At 46.1% G+C, this 25119-nt stretch overlaps 1 protein-coding gene across 5 annotated transcripts in view; it reads right to left on the bottom strand.

Moving 5' to 3' along the window:
• Positions 1-1188: 1188 nt before the first annotated feature.
• Positions 1189-25119, bottom strand: part of LOC138846461 (zinc finger protein 570) — a 35912-nt gene continuing 11981 nt past the window's right edge. For 2 of the 5 annotated variants that reach the window (XR_016224772.1, XR_016224774.1), the window contains exons 5-8: positions 14009-14143; positions 7567-7725; positions 4968-5104; positions 1189-1594 (exon numbers count right to left, since the gene is read on the bottom strand). Coding sequence is in view for 2 of the 5 variants with exons in the window: in XM_070062407.2 (XP_069918508.2) it covers positions 1525-1594; positions 4968-5104; positions 7567-7725; positions 13833-14143 (677 nt within the window). In the remaining 3 variants the exon portion in view is untranslated. Of the gene's footprint in view, positions 1595-4967; positions 5105-7566; positions 7726-13651; positions 14144-25119 lie in introns of those variants that run through there. The other 3 variants (XM_070062407.2, XR_016224773.1, XM_089319307.1) reach the window with 3 other exon arrangements.

Genomic DNA, 25119 nt, shown 5'->3' with positions numbered 1-25119 from the left:
GTTGCCCCAGGGGTAGCTGGGTAGCACAAGCTGCTGCCCAAACCACACCTGGATGGCCTGCAGCTGGCTGCTCTGCGAGAGGAACAGCACAGGGGCTGCAGAGCAGGATGCCAGAGAGCAGCCGAGCAGGACACACGGACCCAAGCAGAGACAAGCTGGCTTACTGGAGCATACTACTCTGAGGCTGGTCCCAAGAGTGATGCACTCACCTCCCAAGGGAACTGTGGTGATGGGCATGGTGGGGCGTGGAGCACGAGGTCTCCAAAGGGGCCACAGAGCAGAGGTAACTTCCGAGTTCAGGGCGCACAGTGCACCAGTACCAGCTTATGCAAATAGAGACAGGACTGGGCTGCTCCCTATACAGCCTTTCTTCTGTTAACACCACAGTCTGGGAAGTGAGAGACAGAGGAGCTCCAGGTGAGAGTGGCTGCCCCACAGACTACAGAAACAGAAATCCAGCCCTCAGTAGTGCTCCTTAAAGAGCAGAGATCACAGGCACACCGTGCAGAATACAGCCTGGTGCAGGGGCCCACTCTAGGGAACCATCACACAGTAACCACACACCAGGAAGAAGGAGCCGTGACAGGGATGTAAGTTACGTGGATGTACCCACATTCTTATGGGAACACACAGCACAAAATGGCTTGAAAATCTAGCTGGCTGTCAAGAAGAAACTGGTTAAATCCAATAACCACATCAGTCATAGTCACCCATGAAAAAGACTCAAAGTGGTTAGGAGAGGGATATGGATTGGCAAAGAACCTCCACAGCTACTCCTAAGCTAATTCTGCAAACAAGACAGCCTGTTCTCTTCCTAAGAAAGTCCATGCCCAGAGAGGTGTCTAACCTCATGGACAGAGGGTAGGATCCAGGCTCAAGGGGGTGTAAGTGCAGAGAGAGGGCGGATCCAGGCTCACAGGGGTGTGTAAGTGCACCGACAGAGGGCGGGATCCAGGCTCAAGGGGGTGTAAGTGCACTAACAGAGGGCAGGATCCAGGCGCACAGGGGTGTGTAAGTGCACTGACAGAGGGCGAGATCCAGGCGCACAGGGGTGTGTAAGTGCACTGACAGAGGGCAGGACCCACGATCACATGGGTATGTAAGTGCACCAATGGAGGGTGGGAAGGTCACAGCCCACAGAGGCCTCCAGGAGGAAAGACGTGGGACAGAGGCAGGCATGTGGTCAACTTTTTTTTAATGCTCCAGCAGTTTTATTTCAAGAAAGCTTTTCTTTAGAATTACTCTACTACTTTTTATAAGTTGTTTTTTTAAGTCAAAAGGCACAGAGCTCAGGCCCGGGAGGGGGTGCCTGAGAATTCTACTCACAGCCAGTTTGACCAGCACCAACTCAGAGGCTGCCTCCTGCAGAACCCAGACCTTCAAAACCTGCTCGCGGGTAACTGATGGCACATAAATGCAGACACGAACTGAAGGCGTTTACTCATGATTCCTGTGACTTCAGAACCTGTACTTACACAATCTCGGCGCTGTCTTCACAGAAGTCAATGTGCAATGTAACAGGCTTCATGCAGTACAACCGGAACTTTTTGCTCTGTAGGGAAGCTGCATAAATGATTCCACTGCAACTCGGATGCTGACAAATGAAGCAGAGAGAGTTCCATTATAAAACACACAACACAGAACAGACTCCTTTATAGCTCACCTAGGTCAGTAACATGCTTGCCGTAAAACAAAGTAAAGGACATCCCTTTCTGATTCTAACACAGCCTCCAACAGATGCTTGGAGACATCTGGCCAAGGGGACAAAACTGCTTCTTGGAGGGTGGAAAAAATCTTTCTGTAAAAGCAGAGAGATCCTACATAGTGATTCAGTGTATCTGTGGCATCAAAATTTCATGGCACAGGGGCAGGAATTCAGGGAGAGTGTATCTGGTGAGGCTCCTCAGGTTAAGACACACTGTGCAGCTGGCACTGTGGCGCAGGTGAAGGCGCCACCCACGGCGCCAGTGTCCATGCGAGTGCCAGCTTGGGCCCAGATCCACTGCCGATCCAGCTCCTTGCTAATGTGCCTGGGACATCAGTGAAGACAATTCAAGTACTTGGGTCCCTGTGCCCACATGGGAAACTCAGATAGAGTTCTGGGTTCCTGGTTTCGGCTTGGCTGTGGTGGGTATTTGCAGGAGTAAACCAAAGGATGAAAGATACACTTCTCTTTCTTTCTCTCCTTTTCTGTCACTCTGCCTTTCATACCACAAATCAGAAGGAAGGGAGGGAAGGAGGGAGGAAGGGAGGGAAGGAGGGAAAGAAGGAACAGAAATACTGCACAGGGGCAGGCATGTGGCCTACCTGCTGGGATGCTGCTTGGGATGCCCTGATCTCGTGTCAGAACACCTGGGCTCCAGTTCTTGTTCCACACCCAATCAGCCTCCTGCTGGTGCAGGCCCTGGGAGGCAGCAGGTGGCTGGGTCTCTGCCACCCACAGGAGAGACCACATTGAGTTTCCAGTTCCTGGCTCCAGCATGGCCTACCCAGGGCTGTTGTAGGTATTTTAGAAGTGAAACAAGAAGGCACGCACGTTCTCGTGCGCGCACGCTCTCTCGTCTCTCTGTCTCTGTCTCTCTCTCTCTCATCTCTCTGCCTTTCAAATACATAAAAAGTGAAAAATAAAAGGAAACACTGAATAACAATGAATAAGCCTGTGAAATAAATTCCACTTACTACGTGACCAGAATTACTCCAACAGTGCTGTCTATGAACAGATGTTTTAATAATTAGTATTTGCCAACTTTGCACAAAACAGCTGATGGACGGCGAGGTGACAAGTAAGGCAAGCAACAGACATGTCAACATATTTCCTCACCATCAAGCAGCTCTCTTCCCTGAAGCCCTACCCTTTGTCTTAGACAGGTTAGAGCTCTACTTAATCGTTTGATTTTCTTGCCAAAAATAAACTCAAAACACCAAATACAAAAGGAAAAGCTCCCCAGATGGCTAAACACAGTAAGTACTTTAAAAAAAAAAGATTTATTTATTTGAAAGAGTTGCACAGAGGGAGAGGGGGAGGGAGAGGGGGAGGGGGAGGAGGAGAGGGAGGGGGAGAGGGGGAGAGAGAGAGAGAGAGAGAGAGAGAAGGAGGGAGGAAGGGAGGGAGGGAGGGAGAGGTCTTCCATCCACAGGTTCACTCTCCAATTGGTCACACTGGCTGGAGCTGTGCGGATCTGCAGCCAGGAGCCAGGAACTTCTTCCAGGTCCTCCTGCACACGGGTGCAGGGGCCCAAGGACTCGGCTTTCCCAGGCCATAGCAGAGAGCTGGGTCAGAAGTGAAGCAGCCTGGGCTTTTTAACCGGCACCTATATGGGATGCCGGCACTGCAGTTGGTGACTGTACTGCTATGCCACAGCGCTGACCCCAAGTACTTTTATAACAATTATGGTCACAGAGGTGCAGAATCCCAAGCTGGGGAGGCACCTACTTTTCCCTTGAGTATCTGCAAATCCTCCATGTCTAATGAGCCCTTCTGCCACGAAACTCCTCTACGTGAGAGACACCTCTTACTGCACCGAAGGCTAGCTGGCTCTGCTCTTTTTGCACTGGAATAAGAGTCCTTGTGTTTGCCTATTAAATGGACATCCTTTTACTCTGGGACAAACCATGGGACAATTATCACTAAACACCAACAGTGACTTGTGCTGGCTTTTTCTTAACATTTATTTATTTGAGAGGTAAAGTTATAGACAGAGAGAGGGAAAGACAGAGAGGTTGGTCTTCCATTCTCTGGCTCACTCCCCAAATAGCTACAATGGCCAGAGCTGGGCCAATCCGAAGCCAGGGGCTTCTTTGGGTCTCCCACGTGGGTGCAAGGGCCCAAGCACTTGGGTCATCTTCTGCTGTTCTCCAAGGCCATGAGTAGGGAGCTGGATTCAAAGTGGAGCAGCTGGGATCTGAACGGGTGCCCATATAGGATGCTGGCACGGCAGGCAGAGACTTAACCTACTATACCACAGCACCAGCCTCGTGTGCTGGCATGTTCCCTCCCCCCTCCCCACCCAGAAACCATTTATTAAAACTTCATGCATTTTACCAATACAACTTTAGGAACACAGTGATGTGCTAATGTTTTCTAGTGAGCTGTGACATGCAGTCCCACAGTCAATGAAGGTTACTGTCAGGACGAGCCTGAACTGTCTCCGCACCCTACGTGATAGCCACACCTTTACTCTGTGACGCAGAACAACCAGGAATACGCACTTGAGTATATAATCTGCTCTCTGCAACCTGAGGGTGGCCATCAATTTCCTCCTCCATGGAGACACGGAGAGTTTCTCTCTACCTCCTGGTGGTGAGGCAAACCGCACTGAAGGACCCACCCCATCTCACGTGCAAACTAAGAGGACAGGCCAGAGAGCAGCTGGCACAGGGCACCCAGGAGACGAGAAGGGAACAGCCTGAACCTGCCCTGCCCCACCCTAGGCAGGCAAGTGGAGAAAGGCCACAGTCACTCTCTCTGTCCTCATTAGGACCATTTGCTCCTCTAGTCATGCACGCAGAATGGAAACCTGCAGTCTTCCTTCATCATTTATCTGAAAGTCAGAGACAGAGAGACAAACAAAGATGCCTGTCCACTGGTTGATTCATTTCTCAAATGCGGCAACAGCCAGGCTGACACCAGAAGTCCAGAACTCAGTCTCCCGTGTGGGTGGCAGGGGTCAACTTGAGCCCTCATGTGCTGCCTCCCGGGGGTGCACTGGCAGAAAACCAGAGTGGAGAGTGGAGCTGAGATTTAAGTGCAGGCACTCTGATGTGATGCACAGGCATCCAAGTCGTGACTTCATCACCGCGTCAAATGCCTGTCCCAAGTTTTCATTTCTTAAGGCACAAAAATGCTCAATGTCTTCTTTTCACAAAAGGTAATCCCCTTACTTTAAAAACTGACATTCTCCTTTAAAATTCATCATTATCTCCTTAAAGAGAGTAAGGCAAACAGACATAAAACCACACATACGTACTTTTTAGATTTTACTGGAATGTACCTGGCGAAGTCTACAAGGAAACACTCTGCCAGGTAATGGTCTGCTGAAGACATGACTGACTTAATGACGGCCCTGCACCAGCACCGTAGCTCCGGACAATACACCACACAGACCTGCAAAACAGAAGGCAGGCTTTATTACGTTCAGCAGTAAAACCTCTAGTCACGTGATGACAGCCCTAAAGGCTCCTCTCAACATCGTCTCAGCCTGTACCCAACTTACAGGAGATGACACAGGTGTAGGAGGCTGCCCAAACTGAGCACTGTCTCCCAGGAAAAGGCCCCCCAGGAAACAGGGATCAGCTGAAAGGAAAGTGCTAAACGGGAAGAATTCCAGCTCACCAATACAGAAGGAGTGGGAGAAATCACCATATTGACAACTAATGGGCTGGCGCCGCGGCTCACTAGGCTAATCCTCCGCCTTGCAGCACCAGCACACCGGGTTCTAGTCCCGGTCAGGGCGCCGGAGTCTGTCCCGATTGCCCCTCTTCCAGGCCAGCTCTCTGCTATGGCCCGGGAAGGCAGTGGAGGATGGCCCAAGTGCTTGGGCCCTGCACCCCATGGGAGACCAGGAGAAGCACCTGGCTCCTGGCTTCGGATCAGTGCGATGCGCCAGCCACAGCGCAGTGGGAGCAGCGGCCACTGGAGGGTGAACCAACGGCAAGGAAGACCTTTCTCTCTGTCTCTCTCTCTCACACTATCCACTCTGCCTGTCAAAAAATAAAAAAAAAAAAAGAAAAAGAAAAGAAAACAAATGAGGGGCCCATGCTTTGGCATAGTAAAACCACTACCTGCAGTGCGGGCATCCTATATTGGTGCCGGTTCGAGCCCTGGCTGCTCCACTTCCAATCCAGCTCTCTGCTATGGCCTGGGAACACCGTAGAAGATCGGCCAAGTCCCTGGACCCCTGCACCTGGCGTGGGAGACCAGGAGGAAGCTCCTGGTTCCTGGCTTCGGATCGGCACAGCTCTGGTTGTCGCGGCCAACTGGGCAGTGTACCAGGGAGTAGAAGACCTCCTCTCTCTCTCTCTGCCTCTCCTCTCTGCGTAACTCTGACTTTCAAATAAATAAATCACTCTTTAAAAAAAAGAAAACAAATGAAAGTGGATTCGGGCAGTGACAGCCACTGAATGGAGAGAGCATGAAGTGAAACACTCACAGCAGTGCCACGAAGGAGGGGTCATCCTAGCATGGCTTGCAAGTGGCGCTCTCTCCCATGTTAAACCCACGTGAAGGTAACAGCACACCTGTTCTTCAAAACAAGTGACCCCGAATCTATTCACAGTGTCCTGTTTAACCACCTCTCCACAAAAGGACAGGGAGAAAGCGCTCACCTCCTGGGTAAATGCTCACTGTGAGGAGGCCATCATGCTTTCCCAAACAAGACTGCACTTAAAGGACCACTGACCCCGTTCCATCCCTCCAGTAAGTCACTGCTATGGAAAAATAACAAATTGGTCACTAAGGACATTTGTGGGCACGAGGGAAGGAATTCAGATGAGGTCTTGTCTCCCTCCTAACGAGTGTTCATGTCCTTCCCCTCCATGCTATTACCGAAGTTCACACTTGGAACATGGCTGACCCAAGAGAAAATCAGACCACAGCAATGGTGGCTGAGGCTGCACGAAAGCAAAGAAGCCCTGATGTGGAGCACAGAGCAGAAACAATCCCAAGTCAGTCAAATCCCAAGTCAGTCAAAGCCATGAGCAACCAAAGAGGGAGGCACTGGCCCAGAACCGAAAACCCCAGGTCCTCTTTGCCAAGGTCCGTATACCTGCCCTGGCTCCCACCGCCAGGAAGACGGCCCTAACACCTGGATCTGGATGGCATCTATCCCAAGGCCCCACTTGGACCTACACAAGCACCACCCCCTGCCACCATCAGCCTGAGTCTCATGCAACCCAAAAACCTAACACAAGGCAACAACCATGAACGTTAAAATACTCTAATCACATTCATCATTCTAAGCTCCTGAAATATTTTTAACAATTATCTGGTAGACAGAGCACTCCCACCCAATGATTCACTCCCCAAGGCCCACAACAGCTGGGGGGGAGAGGGTGAAGGCTATGAGCTAGGAACTCAATCCAGGTCTCTCAGGTGGGTAACAGGGACCTAATTACTGGAGCTATCTATCATCTGGTGCTTCCCAGGGTCTGTGTATTAGCAGGAAGCTAGAATCAGGAACCGAATGCAAACACTCTAACATGGTGGTGTTTCAACTACCTGGCCAAACACCCACCCCTACATCCTGATTAGTGTTTCAAGATAGGATAATTAAAGGCTGGTGCTGGTTCCAGTTCCGGCTGCTCCACTTCCAGTCTGGTTCCCTGCTAATGAGCCTGCGAAAGCAAAGGAAGATGGTCTGAGTCCTTGGGTCCCTGCACCCACGTGGGAGATCCAGATGGAACTCCTGACTCCTGGCTTCGGCCTGGCCCAGTCCTGGTCATTAAGGCCATTTGGGGGTTGACCTAGAGGATGGAAGATCTATCTGTCCCTCTAACTTTTCCTTTCAACTAAATAAATCGTTAAACAATAATAAAGATACAATAAATAAAGTGCATTCAGATACATACCTGTCCTTCTTCCAACATTAATGGTTTTATTTCTGTATCTTTACACATGCTGTTATAGAAGTCATTCATGGCGCTATTTAGTTTTTGATAGTCGACTTCATGATCCAAAAAGGGACTACATCCTTTTATAATAACCCAGAAGCAATCTGGATCTTCAACCTGCAGAATTTTTAGAAGATTATAAAATAATGCATGATTTCTTTTAAAACCAAATAAACCTCAGAACCATGTAACTTTCTAATTTAAGTGATCTATCATTTTTGACAACTACCTTTCTCTTAAATGGTCATACCAAAGAGCCAAAGATAAAATTTAAAACATGTAATCAATAATATGCAATTCTCAATTATGTAGTACAACTCAAAAAGCAATCAGTTCTATTTGGTCTCCTGTAGCTTAAAAATATAAATATTAAACATATTCTTCTTATTAAAATACCTATTAAAACATCCATATATACAAAAGGTTCAGAACATTTTTAGTATTCTTTTTGTGTAAGAAAAATAAGTATGAATATATATACAGCCTGCTCATATTTTTTTAAATGACAGCAGATGAACCAAAACAAATACAGATTACCTCGTACAGGAGAAAAGAATGGAGTGGAAAGAATAAGGATGAAACTTAGACTTCTCTGAATGGGTCTTATCTACTATTGTTATTAGAAACCAAGATTTTTATTGTTAGGGGAAAGAATTATAAAATGGAAAATTAAATTTTTTAAAAGATTTTATTTGTTTGAGAGGTAGAGTTACAGAGAGAGGGAGAGACAGAGAAAAAGGTCTTTCATCCGCTAGTTCGCTTCCAAAATGCCCACAATGGCCAGAGCTGGGCAGATCCAAGACCAGGAGCCAGGAGCTCCTTCTGGGACTCCCATGCAGGTGCAGGGGCCCAAATACTTGGGCCATGTTTTACTGCTTTTCCAGGCCATACAATAGAGCTGGATAGAAGAGGAGTAGCTAAGACATGAACTGGCGCCCATAAGGGATGCCGGCACCACAGGCAAAGGCTTAGCCTATTATTCCACAGCACCAGCCCCCCAAAATTAAGTTTGATTGACAACATCACTAAGAACTCATGATTTGGGGCCGATGCTGTGGTGCAGTGGGTTAAAGCCCTGGCCTGAAGCGCCAGCATTCCATATGGGTGCCGGTTCGAGTCCCGGCTGCTCCACTTCCGATCCAGCTCTCTGCTGTGGCCTGTCAAAAAAAAAAAAATCGTGAGTTTTTTTTTTTTAATTTAATTTTATTTATTTGAAAGAGTTACAGAGAGAGGTAGCAGTAGAAGATGGCCCAAGTCCTTGGGCCCCTGCACCCACGTGGGAGACCTGGAGGAAGCTCCTGGCTTCGGATTGGCACAGCTCCGGCCGTTGCAGCCATCTGGGGAATGAACCAGCAGATGGAAGATCTCTCTTTCTGTCTCTACCTCTCTCTGTAACTCTTTCAAATAAATAAAATTAAATTTTAAAAAAGAACTCACGATTTTTTTCTTTTGACAGGCAGAGTTAGTGATAGAGAAAGGTCTTCCTTCTGTTGGCTCACCCCCCAAATGGCCGCTACAGCCAGCATGCTGCACCAATCTGAAGCCAGGAGCCAGGTGCTTCCTCCTGGTCTCCCATGCAGGTGCAGGGCCCAAGGACATAGGCCATCCTCCACTGCCTTCCCGGGCCACAGCAGAGAGCTAGACTGGAAGAGGAGCAACCGGGACAGAATCCAGCGCCCCAACTGGGACTAGAACCTGGGGTGCCGGCGCCACAGGCGGAGGATTAGCTAAGTGAACCATGGCACCGGCCAGAACTCATGATTTTTCAGAGGTTTTTCCTAACTCTGTCTACTGAAAAGGTATGGAAGCAGAAACACCCAGAGATATGGAGTCTAAGTTACCAGTGGCAGGAATAGAAGAGTTCACCTTAGTAATCGTATTATTTTTCTGAATGTTTGACTATTCTGATAATAAATAACTGGAAAATGAATAGCAGTCATTCTGGCAAGGGCAAAATAGTGTATAAGTTACACACACAGCACAATTATGAACCCTGAAAAAACACAAAATAAATGAAGAGCTAGCAAAAGCAACAGACACTGGAGAGCTGACCCTCGAAAGAAGGAACTTCACTGGGCACTTCCCAGAACACCTCCCAGTTGTACAGAGTGGCAACAACTCAACACAAAGTCACACTGTGGCTCGGGGAATCAGAGCTGTCGGTGCCAGTGAGGATTAGGGGGAGAAATTCTGAAATAGAGCCATAGAGGGAGCCCTGATGTCTGCACATCAACACCCCTCCCACCCTTGCCAAGTCCTGAACGGCAATGGGGGAGACAGCAAGGAGTACTGAGTAAGTGAGCAGTGCAGGGCTCAGAGGAGCACGCAGTTACAGCTGCTGCCCCTAGAAACAGCACTCCGGGCATGTGGCTCCATTCAGTCCTTCGCACTCAGAGACAACCAGATTCCAGCTTCCAGCAGCACAAGGCCACAACCCTGGGATGACTGCAATTATTCATTAAAGTGCTCACTTGAGTGGTGAGCATGTGGCCTAACAGTCATGACACTCACTGAATCCCCCCGCCAGAGTGCTAAAGATTCAATATTCAGTTCCAGCTCCTGACTCCAGCTTCCTGCTAATGCAGAGCCTGGGAGGCAGCAGTGATGGCCCAACTGGGTTCCTGCTACCCATGCAGGAGACCTGGAATGGGTTCCCTACTGCCAGCTTTGGCTTCAGTCCAGTCCTGGCCATGGCAGGCGTTTGGGAAGTATATCAGTAGATAAGAGCTATTTCTCTCCCCCGCCCCCTGTTACTCTTAAATAAAATGGATAAATAAATAAGCAAGCCTGCCTGCCTGCCTGCCAGCCTGAGAAAGCTCCACAATGCCAGAAGAACTGACTGTTCAGGCTATCATCTGAGGCAGGCCCCAACCTTCCGTTCTTAGAGACTTCACTCAAAAAAGCTTACAAATCTGTAAGTGTGTCCCTGCTCAGTAGCCACTCCTATGAGGCCAGGGCCGCCATGCCAGTTTCTGCAAGAAGACAGCGTGCTAACTTCCATAACTTCCAGCTAGCACACACAGCTGGGATCACCGCATTTACCCTGAATGACCTCTTCTCACTCTTCCCTTGAGCTGTGCCAACCCCAGCCCTCCCTTTAAAACACCCAGGCACCTCCGCACCACTGGTGATGGAGCTCAGCTCTCCTCAGGAGGTACTGAATAAAATCTGTTTTCACTGCTTTAACTAGTCTCTGGCCAAGTCAAAACTGTGCTTCTTAGTGAAATAATAAAGAAAGGACATGGATTGTAAGATTGGAATGGAAAAGATAAAACGGTTTAGGTAAGCTGCAAAAGGTGTGTGGAAGTCTTAAATGCTTATAAAATTTTCTTGTTAGCTACAAAAGTTATCAATCTGTTTTTTTTTTTTTTTGACGTAAGATTAAAATCTGATCCTCTGTAAAAGCAATGAGGTTGATGAAATACATAAGTGTTAATAGATATTTGGGAAAATAGTCTTTTTGTATCCTACTGAGATAATCTTTGTCTCATTAAGTTCTACTTGTTTAAAAACAGCTGAGTTTTAAAAGTTTTAAAGTTTTAAAAGTCTGTTTAAATATGGACTTGTTTTACATGTCAAGCATAGAAAGCCAAGACACTGTGGCAAAAAATGTTTTACATGAAGGATCTCCGTGAGGCCCCAGTGAAAAGAAGCAGCCATCAAAAGAGGATGTACTTTTCTCTAAAGGGAGGAGAGAACTTCCACTTTGCTTATGGCCTTGTCCAAATACTGAGAGTTGTGGACTCAAAAGGCTTCCTTAGTCTAGGCAGCTCATGTCAAGAGCCTCGGGGGGTCACTGACATCATAGATTTAAAAAAATTAACACTCTTAAGATTTCTTTATTTGAAAGTCAGAGTTAGAGAGAGAGGTCTTCCATCTGCTGGTTCACTCTCCAATTGGCCGCAATGGCTGGAGCTGTGCCAATCTGAAGCCAGGAGCCAGCGCCCATATGAGATGTCCGCACTTCAGGCCAGGGCGTTAACCCTTTGCACCACAGCTAGCCCCATTAATTTTTTTTTCCTCTTTTCTTTTTTTTTTCTTCCGACAGGCAGAGTGGACAGTGAGAGAGAGAGAGAGAGAGAGAGAGAAAGGTCTTCCTTTTTGCTGTTGGTTCAACCTCCAATGGCTGCTGTGGCTGGCGCACCGTGCTGATCCGATGGCAGGAGCCAGGTACTTATGTGCAGATTGTATGTCTATATAAAAATTATTAAAAACGGTTTTGATTGCTTATGGATAAAAAACACTCATATAATGCCGGCGCCGCGGCTCACTAGGCTAATCCTCCGCCTAGCGGCGCTGGCACACCGGGTTCTAGTCCCGGTTGGGGTGCCGGATTCTGTCCCGGTTGCCCCTCTTCCAGGACAGCTCTCTGCTGTGGCCAGGGAGTGCAGTGGAGGATGGCCCAGGTGCTTGGGCCCTGCACCCCATGGGAGACCAGGAAAAGCACCTGGCTCCTGGCTCCTGCCATCGGATCAGCGCGGTGCGCCGGCCGCAGCGCGCCGACCGCGGCGGCCGTTGGAGGGTGAACCAACGGCAAAGGAAGACCTTTCTCTCTGTCTCTCTCTCTCACTGTCCACTCTGCCTGTCAAAAAAAAAAAAAACACTCATATAATACTGCTAAATTAACACAAATTACCTTTCTGGTGCACCTGACTTAAATAAATATGATAAATAGGCTGTTCTCAATTTGTTGGTACAGAAAAACTAAAAAAAAATTTTTTTAAGTCATTGACATGTTTGCATTTGGGTCTGCTGGTCAAACAAGTTGCACTTGTGTTAGGTATTTGCAACCATAAAGGTATACTATTTATCTAAAAACAATATAGTTAGAGGTATAATACAGTGCTCATTGCTCCCTAAAGTCCAATTTAAAGTTGTTCTTTGGCAAATTAATAACAAAATTTATAGACAAATTAGGTAAATGATCTTCATGTTTTGATCGTACTTAAAGAACATAGCTCTCCTCATGGGCATTGCATTGTTTCAAAAAAAAAAAAAAAAAAACTGTCAAAACATGCCTGTGACTACAGACTTCTAGCTCAGCCACCAAAGATTAAGGACAGAACTCAACAACCCCTTAACTGACATCCTAGAGGATGCCTCTGTGGTCTGCTTTAGCAGGAGGAATGTAAAGATAGGTGTCAAGCCAACTAATAGCTACTTTACATAGTGTTCTGCCATCAAAGAGACCCAGTGAGGCCAGTCTACCCCAAATGGCATCAGGCTTCAATTTGGAAAGCCAGGAGATGGGGCAAACAGCCATCCTGAAAAAAAGCCAGCCTCTACCAAATTCTGTCAAGAGCTGGGTGAATGGAATTGCCTTGGGGCTGAAGGGATCCCAGGTTAGAACCACAGATCCTACTGGCTCCAAGCTCAAAGAGCCCTTTACTCTGCCAGCTTCCAAGATAACTACTGCCATTGAGGGCAAGGCCTCGGGTCAGGACAGGCAGGACTGCAATCTTCCTTTCAGAAGTGCCGCCTGTTCTGTACTACCCTCCTGTTCAAGCCAGCTCTTCTCCCAGGCCGCCTAGGTAATGGAGTCAACAGGGCGTCTTCCCTCATGAGGTTCACACCTTTCTTATGATGTCTCTTCCACTATCCCATGTAAAGACAGAGAGAGGTTGGGCCTCATACGTACCTGGCCAGGCCTACATGCCTCTCTCTGTGAGAAAACCTGCTCCTGGTTTAGAGAACACATTTCCTAGGTACTCTAATAATGATTCAATCTTTTTGTTTTAGATCCTGTTGTATCTAATTTGCTTGTTAGACCTGCAAATTCCAGACTTAGAAAGCCACAAAGTGGGGAAAAAGTCCTCTATTTTAAAAAAGACTTCTCGGGGCTGGCGCTATGGTGCAGCGGGTTAACACCCTGGCCTGAAGTGCTGGCATCCCAGATGGGCGCTGGTTCGAGTCCCAGCTGCTCCACTTCCGATCCAGCTCTCTGCTATGGCCTGGGAAAGCAATAGAAGATGGCCCAAGCCCTTGGGCCCCTGTACCCACGTGGGAGACCAGGAAGAAGCTCCTGGCTCCTGGCTTCGGATCGGCGTAGCTTTGGCCATTGTGGCAAATTGGGGAGTGAAACAACGGAAGGAATACCTTTATCTCTGTCTTTCCCTCTCACTGTCATTACACTTCAAAAGTTTCTTCTCGGCATAGACAGTCTTGGGCTTAATGGTCATCACAGTCTTTTTAAAGCTTTTCTTATGCGTGTTATATTTACGTACTTTCTCCTCTTTGGGGATTATTTGTTGTGTACGAAGCAGTGTGTTTTGAGGGAAACTTTCCCAAGATTTTTTATATTCCTGTTGTCTTGCATCAACAAGACCTTCTTCATAAGTGATTGTCTCTTCCTTTAAACCTGCCTTCTGGTTTCCTGATTGCCTCTCAAAGTGGTCCTTACATTTCAATTCTTCTCTCAAACTGGAGTACTCAAAGCCATAACTTGGAAGTTTATCCGTTATCTTCCTGGATGATTGTTCATCAGAAAGACTCTGCTTTGGGATTAATTCTTCAATCTCACACATAGACTCCCAGCCTGAAAAGTAATAATAAGACAAAAAAAAAGTCTCCTCATTGTATACAAGAAAAGTACATTTATGAAAGTACATTTGTAAAGTGAAGTCTGTGAATTTATAGGAAAAAAAGAGCCATAAAAACAACAGTGTTTTAGTTCTTAATGTGCCAAAATAGAAACTTGAAATAGGTCACACAGAAAATTGAAGAGGAATGATTAGAATTTGAGACAATCAGTAAAAGGAGATATCAGGACAAGAATAAATTAAGGATATGATTGGACTTGGTTATAATTTTGTGTGTATTATTAATACATATGCTGAAATTATCTCCATTCTTATAGCTACTTCATTAAAAATTATACACTGAACAAATATTTCCCTTGTACTAGTCACTATTCTATATGCTTTCAATATCATAAACAAAGATTCTTACCTTCATGGACTTTATTTTCTTAGAGAGAACTAAATGATAAGTAAATTTTATTGTATGTTGGAAGTTACTAAGTGCCACAGCAAAGAAAAAAAAAAGTAAGGCAAGTAATATTAGGAATGCTGGTGAAGTCCAAGGGAGGAATCATTAATAAGTTAACATTTAAATACAGATTTGAAGAAAGTCAAGAATGCAGTCAGAGTTCTGGGAAGAGAGCATCTGGGTAGAAGCTGCTTTAAAGGCCCCAAAGTAGAAGGCGTGTCTGGTATGTTTGAGGAATAGTAAGAACAGTGTGGCTGGGGAGGACTGAGTGACAGGCGATGAAGACAGGTGGTAAAGGGTAAGCAGAGGACGTTTGTGGGCCCTTTAAGGAATTTCACTTTTGTGCTCAGTGTGATGGAGAAATACTGAAGTGTTTTAAGTAGAGGAGTGAGATCTGGTTGAAAATACTGGAAGGTGACAGCAAGCAGAGACTTAAGGACACCTGTTATTATAGTAATCCAAGTGAGAGACAACAGTGGTTTAGACCAGGGAGATATCAGCAGAGGTATAGTGAGGTAGACAGATCCAAGGTGTATTTTACAGGTAGACCCAAGATAGACTGGATATGGAATGTGAAAGGAAGAGATGAAGCAATTGTGCCTTCAAGGTTTATGGTCTGAGCCATGGAAGAACAGAACAGCCATCAACAATGATAGGGAGAGGCCGGCGCTGTGGCGTAGAGGGTAGGGCCACCACCTGCAATGTCGGTATCCCATATGGGCAGCAGTTCGAGTTCCAGCTGCTCCACTTCTGATCCAGCTCTCTGCTATGGCCTGGGAAAGCAGTGGAGGATGGTCCAGGTCCTTGGGCCTCTGCACCCATGTGGGAGACCCAAAGGAAGCTCCTGGCTCCTGCCTTCAGATCGGCACAGCTCCGGCCATTGCGGTCAATTGGGGAGTGAACCAGCGGATGGAAGACGTCTCTTTCTCTCTCTCAGCCTCTCCTTTTCTCTCTATGTAACTCGGACTTTCAAATAAAATAAATAATTATTTTAAAAAATGATAGGGAATGCCATGGGTACAGCAGGTTTGGACAAGAAGGCATGGAAGATATAGTTCAATTTCGATCATATTAAATTTAAGGTGTCCTCTCAAAATGGAGTCATTAATTAGGCAGCTAGAAAAAAAGACACTGGAGTTTAAGAGACAGGTCAGGACTAGAGATTTAAAATTGAGAGCGGCCAGCACATAATTGCTATTTAAAGAAACTGTATTACAAAGGGAATGAGTGTAGATAAACAGAAGTTAAAGGAGCAAGGTTTGAATATTAGATCACTCCTATATTTGAGATACCTGGCAAAAAAGAAGAAACCAGTGAAAGAGATCTGGGAGCAAAGGGAAACAAAAAATAAGTCAGGGCTGAGAACATTAACACTACCAGGTATTAAAAGTTGTAATAAAATCCAACTAGTTTCATCATTATTATGAAAAAAGTAAAATATATTACTATGAAAACATAAGATATTGAAATATAATAGGCAAGAATGTCACCAAAATACAGCAGAGAGCTGGCCTGGAAGAGGGGCAACCGGGACAGAATCCGGCGCCCCGACCGGGACTAGAACCTGGTGTGCCGGCACTGAATAATTTAAAATCATAACAATATTTGTAGTTGTTTGGCAAAACTCTACAAATGAATTAGATAAATAAAAGGTACATACTAGAATGTATGAGCTATGGGGACACTACATTTTTATCTAATAAGAATGCATTATTTTTTAATTTTAGAGTCAATTTTGAAAAGCAGTAGAAAAAAAGCATAAAGATAGACAATGTCAGGAAGATATCCTTAATATTGACAGCAAGTACCACCAAGAGGCACAGTGCCCTAAAAATACTTGCAAGCTTTACAAATGAGCAAAACCTTTTAAATTCTAATGAGGGATTCCCCCCAGAAAAGTGTGTATAAGGATAAAGAGGTGCCACTTGCTTTTGAATATAAAGAATTAACAATTTATATTCCATTAAATTCTTCTATTATTTCCACTCAGTTATGATCACAGCTTCATCATGATTTTTTTAAAGATATATTTATTTGAAAGACAGATTCACAAAAAGAGGTAGACAAAGGTCTTGCATCCACTGGTTCACTCCCCAAAAGACCGTAACGGTCAGACCGTAACCTGATCTGAAGCCAGGAGCTGGAAGCCTCCTCTGGGTCCCCTATGTGGGCACAGAGGCAAAAAGGACCTAGACCATCCTCTACTGCTTTCCCAGGCCATAGCAGAGAGCTGGATAGGAAGAGGAGCAGCCAGGGCTTGAACTGGCACCCATATGGGATGCTGGCACTGCAGGCTGGGGCTTTAACCCATTGTGCCACAGCACCATCCCTTCATCATGACTTTTAAAAGAATTATGCATATATCAGAGATAAATGTTTTTACTTACACTATAAAAAAATGTAATTTTGCTGTTTAAAAAAAAAAAGAACTATGCAATAGGGAGTTTGGCAGCCTTTGTCTTTAGTTCCCAGGAGATAGCCTGCATACCCTGGAGTGTCTGTTTTTCATAGTGGGCTACTCAGGCCACACCTGGTAACTTATACTAATGGGGGCCCTAGTGATAGGCCCCTATATAGTTTTTGCTGATGAGATGACTGAGCCAAGCTAGAAAGATCAACCAACTAATTGAGGGGCTCAGTGTCTGAGTCACTGTGATAACAGATCAATGCATGGGAAAGGAAGGCGTGCTAGAGAATGAGCCATGTGGCTAAGAAGCCAATCATTGATATATAACGGAACCTCAATAAAACCTCTGGGCACTGAAGTTCGGGAGAATGACCCTGAACCACATTTCTTTAGGTATTTTTTTTAAAGATTTATTTTTATTTATTTGAAAGACAGAGTTACAGAGAGGTAGAGGTAGAGACAGAGAGAGTGAGGTCTTCCATCCACTGGTTCACTCCCCATATGGCTGCAATGGCCAGAACTGCGCCAATCCAAAGCCAGGAGTCAGGAGCTTCTTCCGGGTATCCCACGTGGGTTCAGGGGCCCAAGGACTTGGGCCATCTTCTACGGCTTTCCCAGGCCATGGCAGAGAGCTGGATCGGAAGAGGAGCAGCTGAGACTAGAACCGGCGCCCATATGGGATGCCAGTGCTTCAGGCTAGGGCTTTAACCTGCTGCACCACAGTGCCGGCCCCATTTCTTTAGGTATTAATAATTCTTTATGTATTCTGATGACCAGAGGCCCCTGAGAATAACAGAAGCTTTGTGGTTGTGACCCTCCCAGGCTTAGCCCTCAGTGTCTTTCTTTTCACATGATTTGTATCCTTTTGCTATACAAAAAAAATATATATATATATATATATATATATATTTATATCGTAATATAGTGCTTCTGTGAGATTTAGAAGGTAATTCTAGTGAATCACCAAATCTGAGGGTAGGAAGAAATGATGGGTACTCTGGGGACCCCCAAATTTGTGGCTGGTATCTGAAGAAAGTGATTTGTGGAACACTGCTCTCTCAAATTTCAGTTTAGCAAAGTCATTGCAAGAACTATTTTTTAAATCTTGAAGTATATTAAAAATAAAAATGTTTCCATAGATACTTGTTAGGCCATAGAGTAATTATATGTGAGTCCTCACAAACAAATTTTTAAAGTTTAGAAAGTTTGAAATCACATAATTATATAGTAAGTATCTTGTTTGATCATAGTGAAATGAAACTGAAAAATCTACAAATATAATTAAATTAAATAACATAGGACCAATGGATAAAATAAATCACAAGGTAGGTTGGCATTGTAGCATAATGGTTTAAGCCGCTGCCTGAAATATCAGTATCCCATAAGACAACCAGTTGAAGCCCCATTTGCTCTGCTTCCAAACCAGCTCCCTGCTGATGCATCTGGGAAAACATTGGAAGATGGCCTAAGTGCTTAGGCCCCCTGCCACCAATGTGGGAGACATACATGGAGTTGCAGACACCTGGCTTCCTTCTGGTCTAGTCCTGGCCCAACCCTGGTAGCCATTTGGTGAGTGGACCAACGGACAGAAGATCTCTTTCTCTCTCTCTCTGTAATTCTGCCTTTCAAATAAATAAATATTCTCTTAAGAAGGGAAATTAGAAAATATGTTAAAGTGAATGAAAATAAAAACACATCACATAAAACTTATGGGTGAGTTGTGGTTTTTTTTGGGGGGGTGTACTGTTTAGCCTACTGGCTATGATGTAGTTAAGATGCCCATGTTGGCTGGCACCGTGGCTCATTTGGTTAATCCTCCGCCTGAGGCGCTGGCATCCCATATGGGCGCTGGGTTCTAGTCCCAGTTGCTCCTCTTCTAGTCCAGCTCTCTATTGTGGCCCAAGAGGACAGTGGAGGATGGCCCAAGTGCTTGGGCCCCTGCACCCGCATGGGAGACCAGGAGGTAGCACCTGGCTCCTGGCTTCAGATCGGCACAGCGCCAGCCATTGCGGCCATTTGGGGAGTGAACCAGCAGAGGGAGGACCTTTCTCTGTCTCTCTCTCTCACTGTCTATAACTCTACCTGTCAAAAAAAAAAAAAAAATGCTCATGTCACCCACAATGAAGTGCCTGGGTTTGATTCTTGGTTCCAGCTCCTGACCCCAACTTCCTATTAATGAAGACCCTGGGTGGCAGCAGTGATGGATAAAGTCAATGGGTTCTTGCCACCCAAGTGGGAGACCTGGATTGAGTTCCCAGCTCCCGACATTAGCCTGGCTGAATCCTTGCTGTTGTGGGCATTTGGGTAGTGGAACAGTAGGTAGGAGCATGCATTCTTTCTCTTTAACTCTCAAATAATTTTTAAAAACACTTATGGGATGTAAAGAAAATTTATATTAAAAATCTCAAAGCAGAGGCCGGTGCTGTGGCGCAGCGGGTTAAAGCCCTGCCCTGCAGCGCTGGCATTCCACATGGTCACCAGTTCTACTCCTGGCTGCACCTCTTCTGATCCAGCTCTCTGCTATGGCCTGGAAAAACAGCAATGGCCCAAGTCCTCGGGCTCCTGCACCCAAATGGGAGACCCAGAGGAAGCTCCTGGCTCCTAGCTTCAGATCAGCCCAGCTTTGCCAGTTTGGCCATTTGGGGATTGAACAAGTGAATGGGAAGACCTTTCTGTCTCTTCTTCTCTCTGTCTGTAACTCAACTCTATCTCTCAAACAAATAAATAAAATCTTAAAAGAAAAAAAAATTAACAGGGGGCTGGCGCTGTGGCATAGCAGATTAAGCCACCACCTGCTGTGCTAGCATTCCCAAATAGGCACTGGTTCGAGTCCCAGTTACTCCACTTCCAATCCAGCTCTCTGCTATGGCCTGGGAAAGCAGAAGATGGCCCAAGTCCTTGGGCCCCTGCACCCGCATGGGAAACTTGAAAGAAGCTCCTGGGTCCTGGCTTCGGAAGGGCTCAGTTCCAGCCATTGCAGCCATTTGGGAAGAGAACCAGTGGATAGAGACCTCTCTTTCTCTCTCTCTCTCTCTTTCTGCCTCTGCCTCTGCCTCTTTGTAACTCTACCTTTCAAATAAATAAATAAATCTTTAAAAAAATTAACAGATGGGGAAAAATAAACAAGAAAACATTTTTAAAAAGTACAATTTATAAAGGAAATAAGAGGGTAGAAATAAACCCAACTCTGTAATTTAACTGGCCACCATTATTTAGTTAAAAGATAAATATTGCCGACACCGTGGCTCAATAGGCTAATCCTCCGCCTTGCGGCGCCGGCACACCAGGTTCTAGTCCTGGTCACCCCTCTTTCAGGCCAGCTCTGTGCTGTGGCCGGGGAGTGCAGTGGAGGATGGCCCAAGTGCTTGGGTCCTGCACCCCATGGGAGACCAGGAGAAGTACCTGGCTCCTGCCTTCGGATCAGCACGATGTGCCGGCTGCAGCACACTGGCCGCGGCGGCCATTGGAGGGTGAACCAACGGCAAAAGGAAGACCTTTCTCTCTGTCTCTCTCTCTCTCCCTGTCTACTCTGCCTTTCAAAAATTAAAAAAAAAAAAAAAAAAAAGATAAATATTATGGGGCAAGAATCTGGCCACAAAGTAATGTGTAGATTGTAATAGTGATTACAATGCCTGTACCCCATACCAGAGTGCCTGGGTTCACTGGTTCTAGCTCTTGACTCCAGCTTCCTGCTAATGCAGATCCTGGGGAGACAACAGTAATAGCTCCCAGTTTCAGCCTGGCCCAGTTCCTGGCTGTTGCAGGCTTTTGGGGGAGTGAACCAGAGAACAGGAGTGCTAGTTCTCCCCTGTCCCACACTCAATAAAAATAAAGACTGGACTAACAACTGTTTGCCTATATGGTGCTTTTTTTTTTTTTAAGATTTATTTTTTTATTTGAAAGGCAGAGTTACAGAGAGGTAGAGGCAGAGAGAGAGAAAGAGAGGGAAAGAGAGAGAGGGAGAACCTTCCATTCGTTGGTTCACTCCCCAGATGGCCACGATGGCCACAATGGCAGGAGCTGCACCAATCTGAAGCCAAGAGCCAGGAGCTTCTTCTGGGTCTCTCATGCAGGTGCAGGGGCCCAAGCACTTAGACCATCTTGTACTGCTTTTCCAGGCCATAGCAGAGAGCTGGATCGGAAGTGGAGCAGCCAGGAACCAGCGCCCATATGGGATGCCAGCACTGCAGGCAATGGCTTTACTTACTACGCCATAGTGCCAGCCTGCCTATATAGTGTTTATAAGAGAAATACACAAAGGTTAAGACTAAATGGGGGGCTGGTGCTGTGGCACAGTGGGTAATGCCCCCAGCCACCTGCATCCAATAGGCACTGGTTCAAGTCCTAGCAGCTCTACTTCCAATCCAGTTCCCTGCTAATGCGCCTGGGAAAACAGTGGAAGATGACCCAAGTGCTTGGGCCCCTGCACCCATTTGGGAGATCCAGCTTCAGATCTGCCCAGCTCTGGCCATTGTGACCATTTAGGGAGTGAAACAGTAGATGGAATATCTATCTCTCTCCCTCTCTCTCTAGCTCTCTTTTTTTCTAACTCTTCCTTTCAAATAAATAGATAAATCTTTAAAAGAAGACTAAATGGGTAGAAAAAACTATACCAAGTAAATATTAACAAAAGGCTGATTTAGCTTTAAGAAATATTAAGCAATATCAAATAATCACTGGATAAGGATAACAATGTAAGAATTCACCAGAAAGATAAAACAATTCTAAAAACATGTCAAAATAAAATATCTTCAAATTATAAAGAGGTAGCTGTCAAAATTACAAGAAGAGGCCAGCGCCACGGCTCACTAGGCTAATCCTCCGCCTAGCAGCACCGGCACACCGGGTTCTAGTCCCGGTTGGAGCGCCGGATTCTGTCCCAGTTGCCCCTCTTCCAGGCCAGCTCTCTGCTGTGGCCCGGGAGTGCAGTGGAGGATGGCCCAAGTGCTTGGGCCCTGCACCCCATGGGAGACCAGGAAAAGCACCTGGCTCCTGCCATCGGATCAGCGCGGTGCGCCGGCCGCAGTGCGCCGGCCGCGGTGGCCGTTGGAGGGTGAACCAATGGCAAAAGGAAGACCTTTCTCTCTGTCTCTCTCTCTCACTGTCCCCTCTGCCTGTCCAAAAAAAAAAAAAAAATTACAAGAAGAAAATGTACATATTTACCATCAGGGTAATTTTTCCTATGTCTCTCAGTAACTGATTGTTCAGAGATTTTTTAAAAAAAAATGAGTGGGCCGGCGCCGCGGCTCACTAGGCTAATCCTCCGCCTAGCGGCGCCGGCACACCAGGTTCTAGTCCCGGTTGGGGCGCCGGATTCTGTCCCGGTTGCCCCTCTTCCAGGCCAGCTCTCTGCTGTGGCCCGGGAGTGCAGTGGAGGATGGCCCAAGTGCTTGGGCCCTGCACCCCATGGGAGACCAGGAAAAGCACCTGGCTCCTGGCTCCTGCCATCGGATCAGCGCGGTGCGCCGGCCGCAGCACGCCAGCCGCGGCGGCCATTGGAGGGTGAACCAACGGCAAAGGAAGACCTTTCTCTCTGTCTCTCTCTCTCTCACTATCCACTCTGCCTATCAAAAAAATAAAAAAATAAAAAAAAATTAAAAAATCAATGAGTAAAAATTTGACTAGTACATCTACAGCTTAATCCAATGAGCATATATCAGATATTGTACTTAACAACCATAAAACAAATTATTTTCTTTTTTTCCTTTTTGCATTGCGCTGATCCAAAGCCAGGAGCCAGGTGCTTTTCCTGGTCTCCCATGTGGGTGCAGGGCCCAAAGACTTGGGCCATTCTCTACTGCACTCCCGGGCCATAGCAGAGAGCTGGCCTGGAAGAGGGGCAACCGGGACAGAATCCGGTGCCCCGACCGGAACTAGAACCCGGTGTGCCGACGCCGCTAGGCGGAAGATTAGCCTATTGAGCCACAGCGCCGGCCCAAAAACATATTATTTTCAAGGACACTTAGAATATTTACCAAAATTAGCCCCAAGATATACATAAATAAAGTCTAAAAGGTTTCAAAGAATGTACATTAAACAGACCAAATTCTCTATCCACAATCCAACTAAACTGATACCAAACAAAAAATCTTAAATTTAGAATTTCCAAATAATTCACAGATCAAGAATAAATCAATGCAAATTAGAAAATGCTTAGATATGCACAAAAACAAAAAATGTCATATAACAAAATACCTGGGATATATTACTAATATACCCCTAAATCTCTATTATAGAAATGAGAAGTCTCAAAAGCAAGGAACTGTTTAACTTTGACAGTTAAAAAAAGAAAGATTACGATAAAGAAATGTAAGTAGAATAAAACAATAAAGTAGATGAATACATGAAAATTTAAAAAAGATAAATTATAGATTAATGAAGTGTAAATGTCTGAAAACACACACACACAAATCAGATAACCTCTTGGAAAGACTTTTTCAAGGATGAAAAGGTCACAATGACCTATACTACCAACTTTGTTACTTATTCACTGGAGAGGCAGAAAGATGCAAAACAGATCAAGAGAGACAGACAGCTCCTACCCACTGGTTCATTCCCCAAATGTCCACAGCAGCCAGGACTGGGCCAGATCCAAGTTGGGAAATGGGAACTCAGTTTGAGTCTACTACATGGGTGGCAGGAACCCAACTACCCAATTACTCGAGTCACCACCTGCTGCCTCCTTGGAGTACAGCATTAGCAGGAAGCTGGAACTGGAAACAGAGCCAGGACTTGAACTTAGGCACTCCAATACAGAGTATGGGCATCTTAATGGGTGTCCTAACTGCTAGACAAAACACACTCATCCCCTCCCAACTTCAGATGAAAGAAAATGATGGACAATTTCATCCAATAAATTTGAATATTTACATCAAAACTATAACTCTTTAGGGGGAATCAAGTCATAGTTGACTATGGGAGAAATAGGAAACCTAAACTCTTTCAGACAGGACTTGATCTCAGGCCCTCCAGGGTGGGATGTAGACTTCTTAACGCCACATCCTAACCTCCAGTCAAAATTCCTGTTCCTTACCAACTTTATGTCAGGGAAAATGATGAAAATCTTCATCTAATAAATATGAATACTTACATGAAGACTGTAAAATAGTTTTTAAAATTTTATTTTTTCTCACTTTATTTGAAAGGCAAAGAGAGACAGATTTTCCATCTGCTGGCTCATTCCCCATTTTGATTCACTCCATGCTGAAGCCAGGAGCCTAGAATTCAATCTAGGTCTCCCATGTGAGTGACAGGGTGACTAGAGTGCAAATTAGCAGGAAACTGGAATTGGAAGTAGAGCCAGGTTGCAAACCAGGTACTCCAGTATGGGATGCAGGCATCCCGAGCAGCATCCTACCACTATGCCAAAGCTGCCCTGAAAACTATAAATTCTTAGGAAAAAAAAATGCCACAGGGCTGGTTCCATGGCACAGTAAGTTAATCCTCCGCCTGCGGTGCCGGAATCCCATATGGGCACCGGTTCTAGTCCTGGCTGCTCCTCTTCCAATCCAGCTCTCTGCTGTGGCCTGGGAAAGCAGTAGAAAATGGCCCAAATCCTTGGGCCCCTGCATCCGCATGGGAGACTTGGAAGAGGCTCCAGGCTTCGGATCAGCGCAGCTCTGGCCGTTGCGGCCATTTGGGGAGTGCACCAACGGAAGGAAGACCTTTCTCTCTGCCTCTTCCTCTCACTGTCTGTAACTCTACCTCTCAAATAAATAAATAAAAATCTTAAAAAACAAACAAACAAACAAACAAACAAAAAAAGAGGCTGGCGCCGTGGCTCACTAGGCTAATCCTCCGCCTTGCGGCGCCGGCACACCGGGTTCTAGTCCCGGTCAGGGCGCTGGATTCTGTCCCAGTTGCCCCTCTTCCAGGCCAGCTCTCTGCTGTGGCCAGGGAGTGCAGTGGAGGATGGCCCAAGTCCTTGGGCCCTGCACCCCATGGGAGACCAGGAGAAGCACCTGGCTCCTGCCATCGGATCAGCGTGGTGATTGGAGGGTGAACCAACGGCAAAAGGAAGACCTTTCTCTCTGTTTCTCTCTCTCACTGTCCACTCTGCCTGTCAAAAAATAAAAAAATAAAAAAATAAAATAAAAAGAAATGTCATAGTTGATTAG

The sequence above is a fragment of the Oryctolagus cuniculus genome, chromosome 18 (assembly GCF_051225735.1).
Source record: "Oryctolagus cuniculus isolate XC-2025 breed Fujian yellow rabbit chromosome 18, ASM5122573v1, whole genome shotgun sequence".
NCBI classification, from domain to species: Eukaryota; Metazoa; Chordata; class Mammalia; order Lagomorpha; family Leporidae; genus Oryctolagus; species Oryctolagus cuniculus.
The sequence above is the reverse complement of the archived record's forward strand: the minus strand, read 5'-3'. Positions and strand labels throughout refer to the sequence as shown.